The sequence below is a fragment of the Pundamilia nyererei genome, unplaced genomic scaffold (assembly GCF_000239375.1).
Source record: "Pundamilia nyererei isolate P.nyererei 1_Seehausen unplaced genomic scaffold, PunNye1.0 scaffold00077, whole genome shotgun sequence".
Taxonomy (NCBI): domain Eukaryota; kingdom Metazoa; phylum Chordata; class Actinopteri; order Cichliformes; family Cichlidae; genus Pundamilia; species Pundamilia nyererei.
Window position 1 is genome coordinate 2,332,771 of NW_005187478.1, and position 12,571 is coordinate 2,345,341.

Consider the following 12,571-nt stretch of genomic DNA (forward strand, 5'->3'; position numbering starts at 1 on the left):
AGAAAAATTGCAAGAAATGATTTGTTTCAATATCTGCTGCAGCACTCAGAGTGTTGGGTCAGAACTTGGTGTGACCAACATGAAAGCAGAGCTTCCTCATATCAATGGTTCAGGCTGCTGATGGGGTAACACACCATGTCACAAAGACCAAATCATCTTAGACTGTTTACTTGAACATGACAGTGAGTTCACTCCACTCAAATATCCTCCACAGTCACCAGATCTCAATCCAATAGAGCACCTTTGGCATGTGACATCAGAATGTACCAAAACATCTGAGGAATGTTCCCAGCAACTCTTTGAATTCATGCCACAATCAATTAAAGTTGTTCTGAAGTCAAAAGAGAGTCCAACCTAGTACTATCAATATATAACCAATGAATTGACAGGTGAGTGTATACCAGGGGTGGGCAACTCCAGGCCTCGAGGGCCGGTGTCCCTGCAGGTTTTAGATGTGTCCTTGCACCAACACAGCTGATTTAAATGGCTAAATTAGCTCCTGCAGTTCTCCAGAGGCCTGGTAACAAACTAATCATGTGATTCAGGTGTGTTGACCCAAGGTGAGATCTAAAACCTGCAGGACAGCGGCCCTCGGGGCCTGGAGTTGCCCACCCCTGGTGTATACAATAATTTAATTGTTTATTAACAGTAATTGTTTATTACAATTTATTTCACTATTAATGTCCCATTTATTAACAGTGTTAACAAACAGAACATACTCACATCATCATGTTCATTAAATCCTTTAGTGACCCCTCATGAATGATGCTATCACTCAGAACATTTATTTACTCCTCTGAAGTGAACCATTCAGAGTCAAGCATACTTTTTTAGTTACTAGTATACTAAGTTTAAAGTAGCCTATCAATAGAATGTAGCGCTCACCTTTGTCCTGTCATTATTTATGTATTAAGCATGTGTGCACTTTAATAACTGCCGGTGTGATAGATTAATAATAGACCTTTTATTTGCCACCTTGCCTGACCCCGCTGCTTTCCACTGCATGAGCAGACTGGATGAACTGTTAGAGCCTGTGTACTGTCCACACTATCAGTAGCATTCTCCGCCTGATAGCAGGTGGAGAGATAAAGGCTTGCTTTTACAAGAACAGATCTGAGCCATGCACAGAAGATATAGTCATAGAAGAAAAAATATCCACCACAACTACACGGAGAGGCTGAAGCGGTTATTGTCAGGCTGGTATAATGTTACTTTTTGAACTACAAAGGACAATACAAAATGAGTTTAGTGAGTAAAAAAAAAAGTAAAAAACATAAAATTATATGTTAAAGTATGAAAGAGGACTCCAGCATGTCTAACCCTGTCTGTCCTTTCTGGCTTTCCAGTTTGGAACATTTTCAGCAGCAGGACAGGGCAGAGGAGATCAGCTGTTTGTGTTGCCAGTCAGTCTTTAAGGGGGATTAGAGGCGAGATCCCACAGCTGACAGCTTCGATGACTGCCACACAGATAGCCGACCCTTTAATGGATCTGGAAGTGGGAGAGGCAGCACAGCATTACTAGCTTTCTATCACATCAAAGAGAAATTCAGAGTCACACAGTACAGAACAAGCTTGACAGATGTAGGAAGCGAAAGATTTCAAAGATTCTGGAAAGAAAATTACCTAGAGATGTGTCCAGAGCAGTGTTGGTCAAATTACTTGAAAAAGTAATCAGTAACTAATTACTGATTACTTCCCCAAAAAAGTAATCCTGTTACTTTACTGATTACTTATTTTCAAAAGTAATTAATTACTTATTTACTTAGTTACTTTTTAAAAACACGATTTACAACCTGAATAGGTGATAAAGTGATAGATCTTTCAGCCCAATTCTACTTTTTCTACATAATCCATCATACAAAATGTAATCAAATGGAAAAGTCTCTTTTTTTAACTTGTTTTATTAGTTTTAATCTTTTAACTTTATGCATCAAGCAAAAATTTAATTATATGCACCATTCTCTGACTTGAATAAATTAGTTTAACATTTAAACCTATTTTCTGCACATTCCAGCACATAAAATAAAATATTTTTTGTGTTTACACTCAGTCTTTCAAATAGATGCAAGTAAAACACAGCAGAAAATAAATAAAGTCAAAGACTCAGCGGTCCTGTTGCTCTATTTTCACCTGTAAAGCAGGACTACGGTAGGCGGAGGTTTACCCTGGTGCAGGTGTGCCGCGGTCAGTTGAAGAATCCGCGAGTTTCTCTGTGAGTTTCCCATTACCTCGTTGCGCACTCGGTGCTTGCTTGGAAGTTTAGGGGGTTTTTTCGCTGTAAAAAGAAGTTTTCTTCCCACGCACAGCGGACACTAATGTTTTTGTCACTTTTTACAATGTAGCTGCCATCACCAGTGTGTGAAGGTGTGCGTGAATGGGTGGATGACTGGATATGTAAAGCGCTTTGGGGTCCTTAGGGACTAGTAAAGCGCTATATAAATACAGGCCATTTTTACCATTTTTATGGAATCAAACTCAAAGTAAGGTCAGTACTTCCACGCTTTAAACGCTGCACGCTCATACTCTCTCCACAATCGATATGTGATCCATTGTTGATCTGCACACAGCTGTTGTCACTAACGGCGCACTCGCTTACGTCACTGTCGTGAGACATTCTTGCAAAAAATCACCAGTTTTAGTAACGCAGCGTTCCTACGGGAAAATAACTGTAATCTAATTACCGTTTTTGCAGTAGTAATCCCTTACTTTACTCGTTACTTTACTCGTAACGCGTTACAAGTAACGCGTTACTGCCCATCTCTGGTCCAGAGACACCATAACAATGGCCAAAACACTTGTGAATGACTTAGCCAAGTTGGGAAATGTAGTTCCAATGAAAACAATCACTCCAACCTTGCAGAGGAATGGAGTGCGAGGTTGCACTTCACTTGGCTGCTGGTTTAGCTCACTGGGATGAGCGGGTGACCATATGCTGCCTTGCAGAGAGCAGCCGGCCTAGGTTTGGTTCCAACCCGTTGCCCTTTGCAGCATATCTTCCCTTTTTCTCTCTCCCTCTGTTTTCCTGAGAAGAGGGAGCATAATCTCATCAAGGTGCAAGGAATCGTGAAGAAGAAAGCTGTGTGAAGATTTTGAAAGAAAACCCCAAGCAGTCAGCAGGATAACTGGGTCTGGGTCATCATTTTGTCCAACATGCTGACCCATAATGCTCCCTTTGAAGAACTATTTTCATAAGTTAACATTATTAACTGGGAGCTTACTTGAAGACATATAAGAGACAAGTGTCAGTTGACTTTTTTTTTTTTTTTTTTTGCTGGATAACAATTATTATATAATTATTTTAAGTTCAATCAGAAAGATCTGTGGTCACACATCTGTCTGCTTTCCAGGTTTTTGGTGGCTAATTTAAGTTTTACATCACTTTCCCACTCTGTCAAGCTCACTGTGGACATCACTGGTCTAGTCCAATCATCTTTCTCCCTGCGTTCTCAAGGCCAATCAGCCTCCACTCCCCATACTTTAAATCTGTCATTCTGCCTTGCAGATGCCTTCATGCAACCCACCTCCTCCCCATCTCCTCCTTACCTTACAAGTTACTCAGGCTCCATCCAAGCCTCCATCTTCATCTCCACCACCAGCATCTAGACTCCACTGGGTCCTGCTCTAACTCCTTTCATTCTGCTGTGTTGGGCCGTCAGAGTTTAACTGCCAAATAGATTAACTGAAATCTGTATATCAATAAATCATGTTCAATTCTGTCTCCTTTTCAGAAGTGACTGTTGGCATCAGAGGGGTACTGAAACTTGTTTCCGCCACTGAACAAAGTTTTTTTGACATGCATAACTCGAAATTTTGAATTAGGTATCTTTAAATCCCCCACTGTTCTGTCTGCTCTAGTTGTACCTACATGATGCCTCCATTACTTTGTGTTGTCGACTCTGTGGTCTGCTACAGCTGAACACAGGATTGTCACACCAGAGGATCGCAGCAATGGCATCCTGGTAAACAGGAGCATGACTCATTGTCACAATGATATCACCAGATTTTGAAAAGCAACTACGAGTATTGAGATTGAAAAGGAAGAATGTGACCATTGACTTACTATGGTCTGACTGGTCTGATCACTGGTGTGTGCCTGCATGTAAATGTGAGTGTGTGTGTGTGTGTGTGTGTGTGTGTGTGTGTGTGTGTTTGTGTGTGTCATAGGGACATTTATAGTCATATTTTTTATAGTCATCCTTTGGGGGCACAAACCAAGTTTACTTAATGAAAATCACCAGACTGGTGAAGGCTTGTTTGAGTTCAGGTTATGTTTAGGGTCCATACTGTCCATTACTTGTTACATGAAAGTGACTGTGACTATTACACCGGTTGCAGTAAACTGTTATGTCTGAGCTGATCCACAGAGTGGCAGGGTTTTTGTTCACCCCCAATTCAAAAGCATACACTATACATATAAGTTCTAATATATTATATATAAATGTCCACTGGTCGATCACATGAGCATGTGGAGGCAGAGAGTTCATAGCACAAGCATGCTCCCAACCTATTATAAGATTGTGTTTTTTTTATCCATTATATTTCTAAACATGAAGAAGTCACAAGCAAAGTGAGGCCACACCACAGCACATGTTTAAACAAGGACATAAAAAAAACAAAACATGTATGTATTATTGTAGGGTCTACCTTACAGTATAAAGCCCTTTGAGGAGACTGTTGCTGTGCTTTGGCTGTATAAATAGATGGACCATGACAGTCTCAAAACAACATTTCTCCATATTTAATTTTAGGCTAATGTTGATTGTCCAATAATGCGTATTCAAATACAAATAGCCTTCAACAGATCGTTCTGCAGTCAAAACTCCAGTTCTCCAAACTGAATATTAAAAAAGCGTAGCTCTAACAACAAGATAATGGTTCTCATTGACTCTCAATAATCCACATTTTTTTAAGACGCGTGGAGTGGGGGATTCTTTCAAGTTAAAAAAAGCTTTTCCTGTAGATGTCAGCAGCACTACAATAATGAAATCCAAGCACAGAGGGTCTCCGTATTGCTCTTGGGAGTGCTGTTGCGCTACAGACTGCGCCACTGAATCTTACAAACGTTGTTGTTTGCAATCATGTGGAAAAAGAATCTCAAACTCTTCTTCATCTCACGATGGTGGAGCTGCTCGGGATAGAAGTAACAATGCAGATGAATGGTCAAATAATAAGTTAAAGGAAGATGAACCTGATTTCATCATCATTTCAACTGCTGTAACAAAAGAATTTGCCACATCTCAGATAAAGTATTTTTCAATTATTCACTCATATTTGTTCATGCTGAATATGTACATTAGCCAAAATATTGAACAGTGCAGAGAGATGCAGCAGTCTGTGTAAAATGATACACCTGTAAATCAGACGGTGTTACAGTGTAACAACACATAACACAGAAACACACACACTAATAGAGACATTAATTTAGGTAATACAATGAGAGTAAATAAAAATACTGAACATATTTCAGTGGCTGATTGAGTTCTCATCATTTTTTTCATGCTTACAAAAACTATAAAACTATAGTTTTATATATAGTTGAAGCTTTCTATTTTAATTGTTTATCCATTCATCGGAGCTTATCCACTATTCATTGCTTCTAGCAGACTAATCTTAATGATGCATTAGTGTTGTCTTGACATAGGCTGTCCAGCTTCATTGGAGGATTGCACTGGACCATTGGTTCAGTACAGGAGGCAGGACTGACAGTAGGCACCAATCTTGAACAAGGGCTTAAAAAAGAACATGCTGAAAGAGTTACAGTGACATAAAAAGACAGAGGGGGAATACTGTGGCCTGTAACGATACTCCTAGAACACAAACACGTTTTGTAACTTACTCAGCACACTAAATGTAGTCTTGGTCAGGTATCAAAAAGTGTGATTCAGATCCTTTCATGTCATGGATTTCCTCAACAACGCCTGCTCATAAGATGCTGGTTACAGTTATGTAATGTATTTCCCAAAATATTGAATTTATCAGAACTAATTTTCTATGAAGTCTACATTGAAGACAAAGCTATTGACTGTAAGTAATTAATGCAACAACACTGAGACTGCTGAGCAGGAAAGATCTAGTGCTGCTTAAAATGAAAGTGAAGTTTACAGAATGGCATACAGTTGATATGTAGCATGAATATAACTGAAAATTAATCTGACTAAAAAGCAAAACAGCTATATATTTAAAAAGTAAACAAAAACAAAGACTTAATAACAACCAATGCAGATGAAATTATAAGAAAAAAATAAGAAAAACTGGACTTATTTAGAGCATGCTAAAACAGCACAACAGTACAACGTAACAACAACAACAACAATAACAACAATAATAATAATAATAGTGCCATTTATTGGTATGATGTAAGAGCCACTAAGAGTTGAAGGATCACTGTGTATAACAGAAATTTTTACAGAGAGAGCTCTGTGGACTTTAAGTGACTGGGTGCTGAGAGGACAGAAGTGCCTTGGTCAATTTGGCTCAATTAAAGAAACTAAATGAAACAGAATGACAGCAGACCGCGGAGAGCAAGAAAGGACAGCAAGTGATTGACAGAGACAGACTTCTACAGCAGCTGAGCCTCAGCTCAGATACAGTACAAAGGTTATAGCTATTAATACACCAGGACACATACAAACACACACATAATGTGACACATTTAATTTAATTGATGTCACTTCTGGTTCATGACGCTGCTCAAGTCAGCATTGCTCAGTTTACTCTCACCCTTTAACTTTGCTTTGCATTAATGTGAATAATCTGAAACCCTATGATATCCATTTTACTGTCAAGGAATCCATGTCAGTGGTTCGACCTTCAGCTACTCCAATATGAGCAATGTGACACGGGTAAGAGCACACTATGTACATATTGGGTGGTTGTGAATGACAAGAGCACTGAGGGAGAAGCTACTGTTACACTGAAGATAGCAGAAGAGTATTCTGGAGCTACAACTATGGGATGTCTCTGAGTGTCACAGCTGGGTTGACACTGCATTTTTGAAGAATCAGTGCAGGCGTGACCAGTGACAAACGCACAGTCTCACAGTCGCATGGCAGGAAACCAGGAAGGAGAGAACTTCTTCAACAGAAGCTCACTCAGCTCTGAACTAAAGCTGTGAATGGAGAACAGCAAACTTCCCTGACTCAGTAGAAGTGCCTGCTGGACTGAAGAATTTTAGGGCTGGATTTCATGGGTTGTCAAACGCCAGTTGTCAATTCATTCATACATACCCCTGGAAGTAAATACTAACGTCACAGCAGCTAACATTAGTGGACTTTTATCACACCCCTAAGCAACAGTGGATTTCTGGAGGATCAATCATCATTAATAATCATGCTCCAATGGATCTAATCTTTGAAAACTGCAGTTTGTTTCCCTAAATTCAGTGACTTTATTGTGCATTTGCATTTGTCTGGTCATTGCTACTATCTCCTGGACTACATAAGATGGTGAATTCTTCTTGTTTCTTCTTGAATTCTTCTGCAAATGTAATGTGTGGTTAGCGTTACATGCATTCTGTAGAGGATTACAAATTCATCACATGAAACAGTGAACACTGTTGGGTCTGAGGTGGATAATCTGCACAGACACAGCGAGCAGCAGGTGGCTTTTGTATATTATTTGAAATTCAGTCAGCATTTTGGTCCAAATGTTCCTCAGCACAGTCCTTGTAGTCCTGACAGACCTGGCAGCCAGGTTTATGGGTACCACCTTGTTCCGGCGGCACTTCCACCTGTTGTTGTCAGCACTGGTGATGTTCGGTCCCATGCTGAGTCTTTGGGTGTCTCACCACAGCATCTTTGCCAAGAAGAATCACTTCCTCTACAGGTGAGACTGCTTCCTGTTACACTTCCTGTCAACTTTGTTCTGTCCTGATATTTAATATTTCATATTCAGTCGATATAATTTCTTCTTCCATCACGTCCTATCTCCACTGCTCTCATCTCTGTTCTCCTTCTTCCAGGATGTTCTTGCACTCTGGTTGGGGTTGGACCTGCATCTTTGTTGGCTCTTTTGTTTTCCTCCTCTCCTTTTCCGTCCGCCGTTCCCTGTCTCTCTCCATCCGCCACCTCTCACGGCTTGCGGTGGCCGGTGGACTATGGCTTGGTTTTTGCAAACTCTTGGACCTCCTGGAGAATGCCACAGGAAGCTGCTATGAACCTTTAGAAGCTGGAACAGTGGTCACAAATGGCCAGACTCTGCTGGTGCTGCGAGAGGGGGAGAGCAAGTCTGAGTGTCTGAAAGCTGGAATGCTGTGGAGGGGATATGAGGTTTCTGAAGACATTTTCCTTCTCTGCCTTTGCTGCCTGCTGCTGGTAGAGGAAACAGCTGTGTTTGGACCTTATTTGAGCCTTGGGGGAATCTCAGATGCCCCACTGAGAATCCTCTTTCTGTTCTGTGTTCTTCTGCTCTGGCTCTGGATCTTCTTGTTGCTCTGTCTCTTAGCTTACTTTCCTCAGTTCCCCACCCAGCTGCTGGGGGGTGCTCTTGGCTGTCTCAGCTGGAGAGGACTATATCAGGGCTGGTACCGCCTGGGGCCCAGCTGGTACTGCCCCGGGAGGCCTGGTTTGGGACTACTTAACATAAAGGCTGTCGGTAATGACGTGGAGGATGCGCAACTGAAACAACCAAATCACGATCACTGCAATTAACTTAAAAAACAAAGAAACAAACATTTGAGAACTAACTGTAAAATAAATTGAATTCCAAACAAACAGATGTACAGTGTGGGTTATCAGACCTCTTAATTCTTTCATGTCAAATATGTTTGTTTACCTTTTCTGTTACATACAACCGATGATTCACATCTGCTCTTCCTTTGAAAGCTAGAATTGTGTGACAGCCAAATCAACCCAGCACTGGAAAGACAAATGGAGAACACAGAAGCAGATTTACAGAGACATTAATTTGGTCGAGTTTGCTCACTTTCTGTTTTGTCCAGATTTTTTGCTGTGGACTTCAAGGCAATGAAGAAGTGCCAAAAGCTACAGTCCTGTCACTTGTAGCCAGAGGTGGCAAAATATAGACATTCTGTTCTAAAGCAGAAGTGCAGTTCTTTATCATAGCGAGACTATCTCTGCACTCTGTTACATATTCCATATGTACGGGGTATGACCCACATTGGCCGTGGCGTTACACCCCGTACATATGGAATATGTAATGAAGTGGAGAGATAGTCTCTCACTCAGAGATGTTACAATGTAACCGTACAATAGTTGCATTAAAAAAATACTCCAGTAAAAGTTGAAGAGTAGTGATTAAACTTCTTTACTCAAGTACAAGAGAAAAAGAAAGTGAAAAGCAGCTCCTTGAAGGACAATTCTACTAACCATTTTTATGCATAGATAACTGGACCTGCCGCTATATTAATATAATATTAAAATGATATTAGTACATGAGAATACACATATTAGTCAAATCTAAATTCTAATGAATGCACCCAGCTTGAATCTGTTGTTTAGGACACAATAAGTAAAATATTTTTTTCTTTTAAAGAATGTAAAGTGAGATTTGGCAAGTGGGGGAACACTAAGATCTGTTGTACTGGCTCAACGTGGGGTTAAATGCTAACACTCACAATAATTTCGAATGTAAGCTTGAGTAGATTTTCTTAGCAGACAAATTGTGATCAGCTTAGCTGCTGCTCTTTGTGGATTTAAACGACTGACTTCAACATGCCATCTCGGTGGAGTTTCATTTCTTACACTAACAGTATACTGGATGTTGCCTTTATACTAGACAGGTGGATGAATTCATTCAGTGAATGAATCTAAGCATCATCAGCTTAAATGCAAATCCATCATCTCACTATATGTAACCTAACACTGACAACTACAGCCACTGAGTATCAGGCTAACACAGTGTTCTACTGTAAATTCACCAGATTGGTGCAAGCTAACCTGTTTATCCTGCACATAACTACCCTGAATGTTCATGAAACATTTGATGAACACATAATTAGTGCATGGTACAGTAGTACCATTTGCTCCAGTTCTTCTTGTTCTTGTCCCCACGCTTTGTCAGATGCTGTAGGGGCTACTTTGGGGTTTAAAGTTAAAAAACCAGGCTGTGAGACCACGCGTGGAAATATCATAAACAAACATAAAGTACCTGCAAAGCTGTGTGCCATGGGTCCTTGATGTCATATATACTGTTTTGTATATTTTGTTTTTCAGGACATTTCACAGTATAAAAAATAAATATTTTATCAAAATACATCATATACTGATAAAATATGGGATTCAAAATGATAAAATCACAGATAACCTTTGAATCTTATTTTTGTGTGCAGTTTGTTACAGAATGTGTCGCTAGACAAAGCTCCAGCTGACGTTTTTTTTTCTTTTTGGGGAGATAAAAGAAAGAGCGTTAACTTCACTCACAGAGGGAGAAAGATGTAAGAAAAGAAAGGACAAGAGAGGAAGACGAGAGGTTATGTGTAAGGGTAAGAACTGCTCAGTGAAACATGGTAAATTCCAGTCTGTGTTTTTGGTGATGTTTGTTGAGCTGATAGAAATGTTGTAGAAAAATTATGTTGTGTAGAAATGTTACACTCTTTGTGCTCATTTCTCTTTAGCGCAAGCTAGTTCCTGACTACAATATCACTGGTGTCGGCCACTTTTATACTTTAATAATAGTATAATCGCTATAAATGATACAGTTGAACCTAAAGTAATGAGCCTGTTTTGAAGACGTAAGGAGTAGGTAGTATAGATATTTGTGTTAAAATGTAGGGAGTAAAAGTGTAAAGAATTTTTTTTAAAAATGAAAAAAATGAATACTCAAATGAAGTACAGATACCTGAAAATTCTACTTAAGTAGAGGAACAAAGTATTTGTAGGCTACTTGTTTGTTATTTTTAACAAGTAGAATAGTATAAACATGAACAGTAGCAGTAAATCTGACCAGATGACCAAGCAAACTTTAAACCAAGCCATTTTTACAGGGAATGTTTTTCACTGGAAGAAAGTCTAGTCTCACTAACATCTGGCTGTTAGTGAGAGTTCATAGTTCCGAATTCCATGACTTTATTTCTCCTGCTGACAGTTTTTTTTATCTTATGCTCATTTAATAGATATAACTTCTATTTGATTTTAACTTGTGCTAATGCATGATCACTTTATCTAAAATATATTTAATAGTCTTTGATGGGAGTGAAAAAGGGAAAGAACTGTCAAAATAACTTGACTTGGTGTAAAGGCTTAAATACAACATTCGGACTGTTGGAGGTTAAAACAAGCTCACGTGAGGCAATTTAAAGTCAAAGCTCAGTATAACCAAAGCCAAAGGAATCAGGCAGGTGAACAAAAAACGATGGCACAAAGCATTGTCGGGAATAGGGTTACGGGGCTCCGTACGCCTTGGGAGAGAGCTCCGGGGAAAGAATCTGGTGATCAGGCCTTGGCCCTTAGGGTGTAACCGGTTTCTGCTTCACTCTGCTCTAACAGGCCAGCCCAAATAAACTGCTCCACTCTGCATAGTGGTGCAGGGTGGATAAAGAAGTCACAATTTTTATTCAGAGTGCCAGTAGATTTTCTTTGTGTACAGGCTGTAATCACCTGCTCTGATGTTTACTGCTCTTTGTAGGTTTATGTATATGTACATATGTATCTGTTTAAAATTATACTAAGGCTTAGGATTCACCCCTATTCATTGTTAGAGGTGTGTAAAATTCTTACACTTGCTCGCTGATAATTTCGCAATTAGCCCTTCAAAAATGGTTAATACTGGGTCAAAAAACAAGACAGAAGAGAGAGATTAAGGCGACTGAGGCCTCCAACTGTGGATCCAAAACAAATGGCAACCTCAGGAGCCAACTCTTATATTCCTCTAGTTAAGTTTCCTTCCTTGTACAGAGGGTACATTTCTTTTCTACTTTTTTCTAACTGGCCCACCTTGTGTGACTCACAGGTGTCCTGACATATGTAAGATTTATTTATATTATGCTTTTCAAGAACAAAATGCACCTATACAGTTCATGGATGTAGCAACTCAGCAAACTACTATTTATTGATGACTTATCACACCACCCTCTAGTCCAAATACGGTTACCAACACTACTGTAGCCATATTGGTAACATTATGACTTAATATCGATGTTTCTTCGCCCATCTTCTGTATACAATAAATAGTTTAAGAAGACAACTGAATGTTTTCTTAACTTATAACAGCATTTTTATTATTGCTGTATATTTTAATACTTTCCTTCCAGTATTGGCTGTAAAGACAAACTCAAGAGACATTTTTCCACCTTAATTCATTTTATTGATAAAACATCTCCAGAAAGAAAATATATACAAAACTTCAGCCATCAAAGAGCAGTTGATGGCTGCCTCGAAGTCTGACATCAAATCAGCCGTTAAAGTCCTCACAGTTTTCACAGCACTCGAACATGTTGGGAGTTTGTCTCGTTCATCTAGCACATAGAAAGATTGTGAGCTTCTTGTTTGAAAAACAGATAACGTTTCCAATTGATGTGTTTTTCTGTAGGGTGTAAACTCAGTTTTCAACTCTTCCTAAACGAGTTCAATAATCTATCAGAAATTTTTCTAAAAGACAGGAATTCCTTCATTTA

The 12,571-nt window shown here is 39.4% G+C and overlaps 1 protein-coding gene across 1 annotated transcript; it reads left to right on the plus strand.

The window, feature by feature from the left end:
* The first annotated feature begins 5,821 nt into the window (after positions 1–5,821).
* Positions 5,822–9,229, plus strand: fitm1l (fat storage inducing transmembrane protein 1, like). Its single transcript, XM_005737567.1, has 3 exons — positions 5,822–6,024; positions 6,787–7,824; positions 7,961–9,229. The coding sequence occupies exons 2-3, from the start codon at positions 7,646–7,648 to the stop codon at positions 8,646–8,648; spliced, it is 867 nt and encodes a 288-aa protein (XP_005737624.1). The 5' UTR covers positions 5,822–6,024; positions 6,787–7,645; the 3' UTR covers positions 8,649–9,229.
* The last annotated feature ends 3,342 nt before the right edge of the window (positions 9,230–12,571 follow it).

Coding starts and splice junctions, on each gene's coding strand:
- fitm1l (XM_005737567.1), top strand. CDS start 7,646: ATGTTCCTCAGCACAGTCCTTGTAGTCCTGACAGACCTGGCAGCCAGG. Junction 7,825..7,960: donor AAGAATCACTTCCTCTACAG/GTGAGACTGCTT, acceptor TCCTTCTTCCAG/GATGTTCTTGCACTCTGGTT.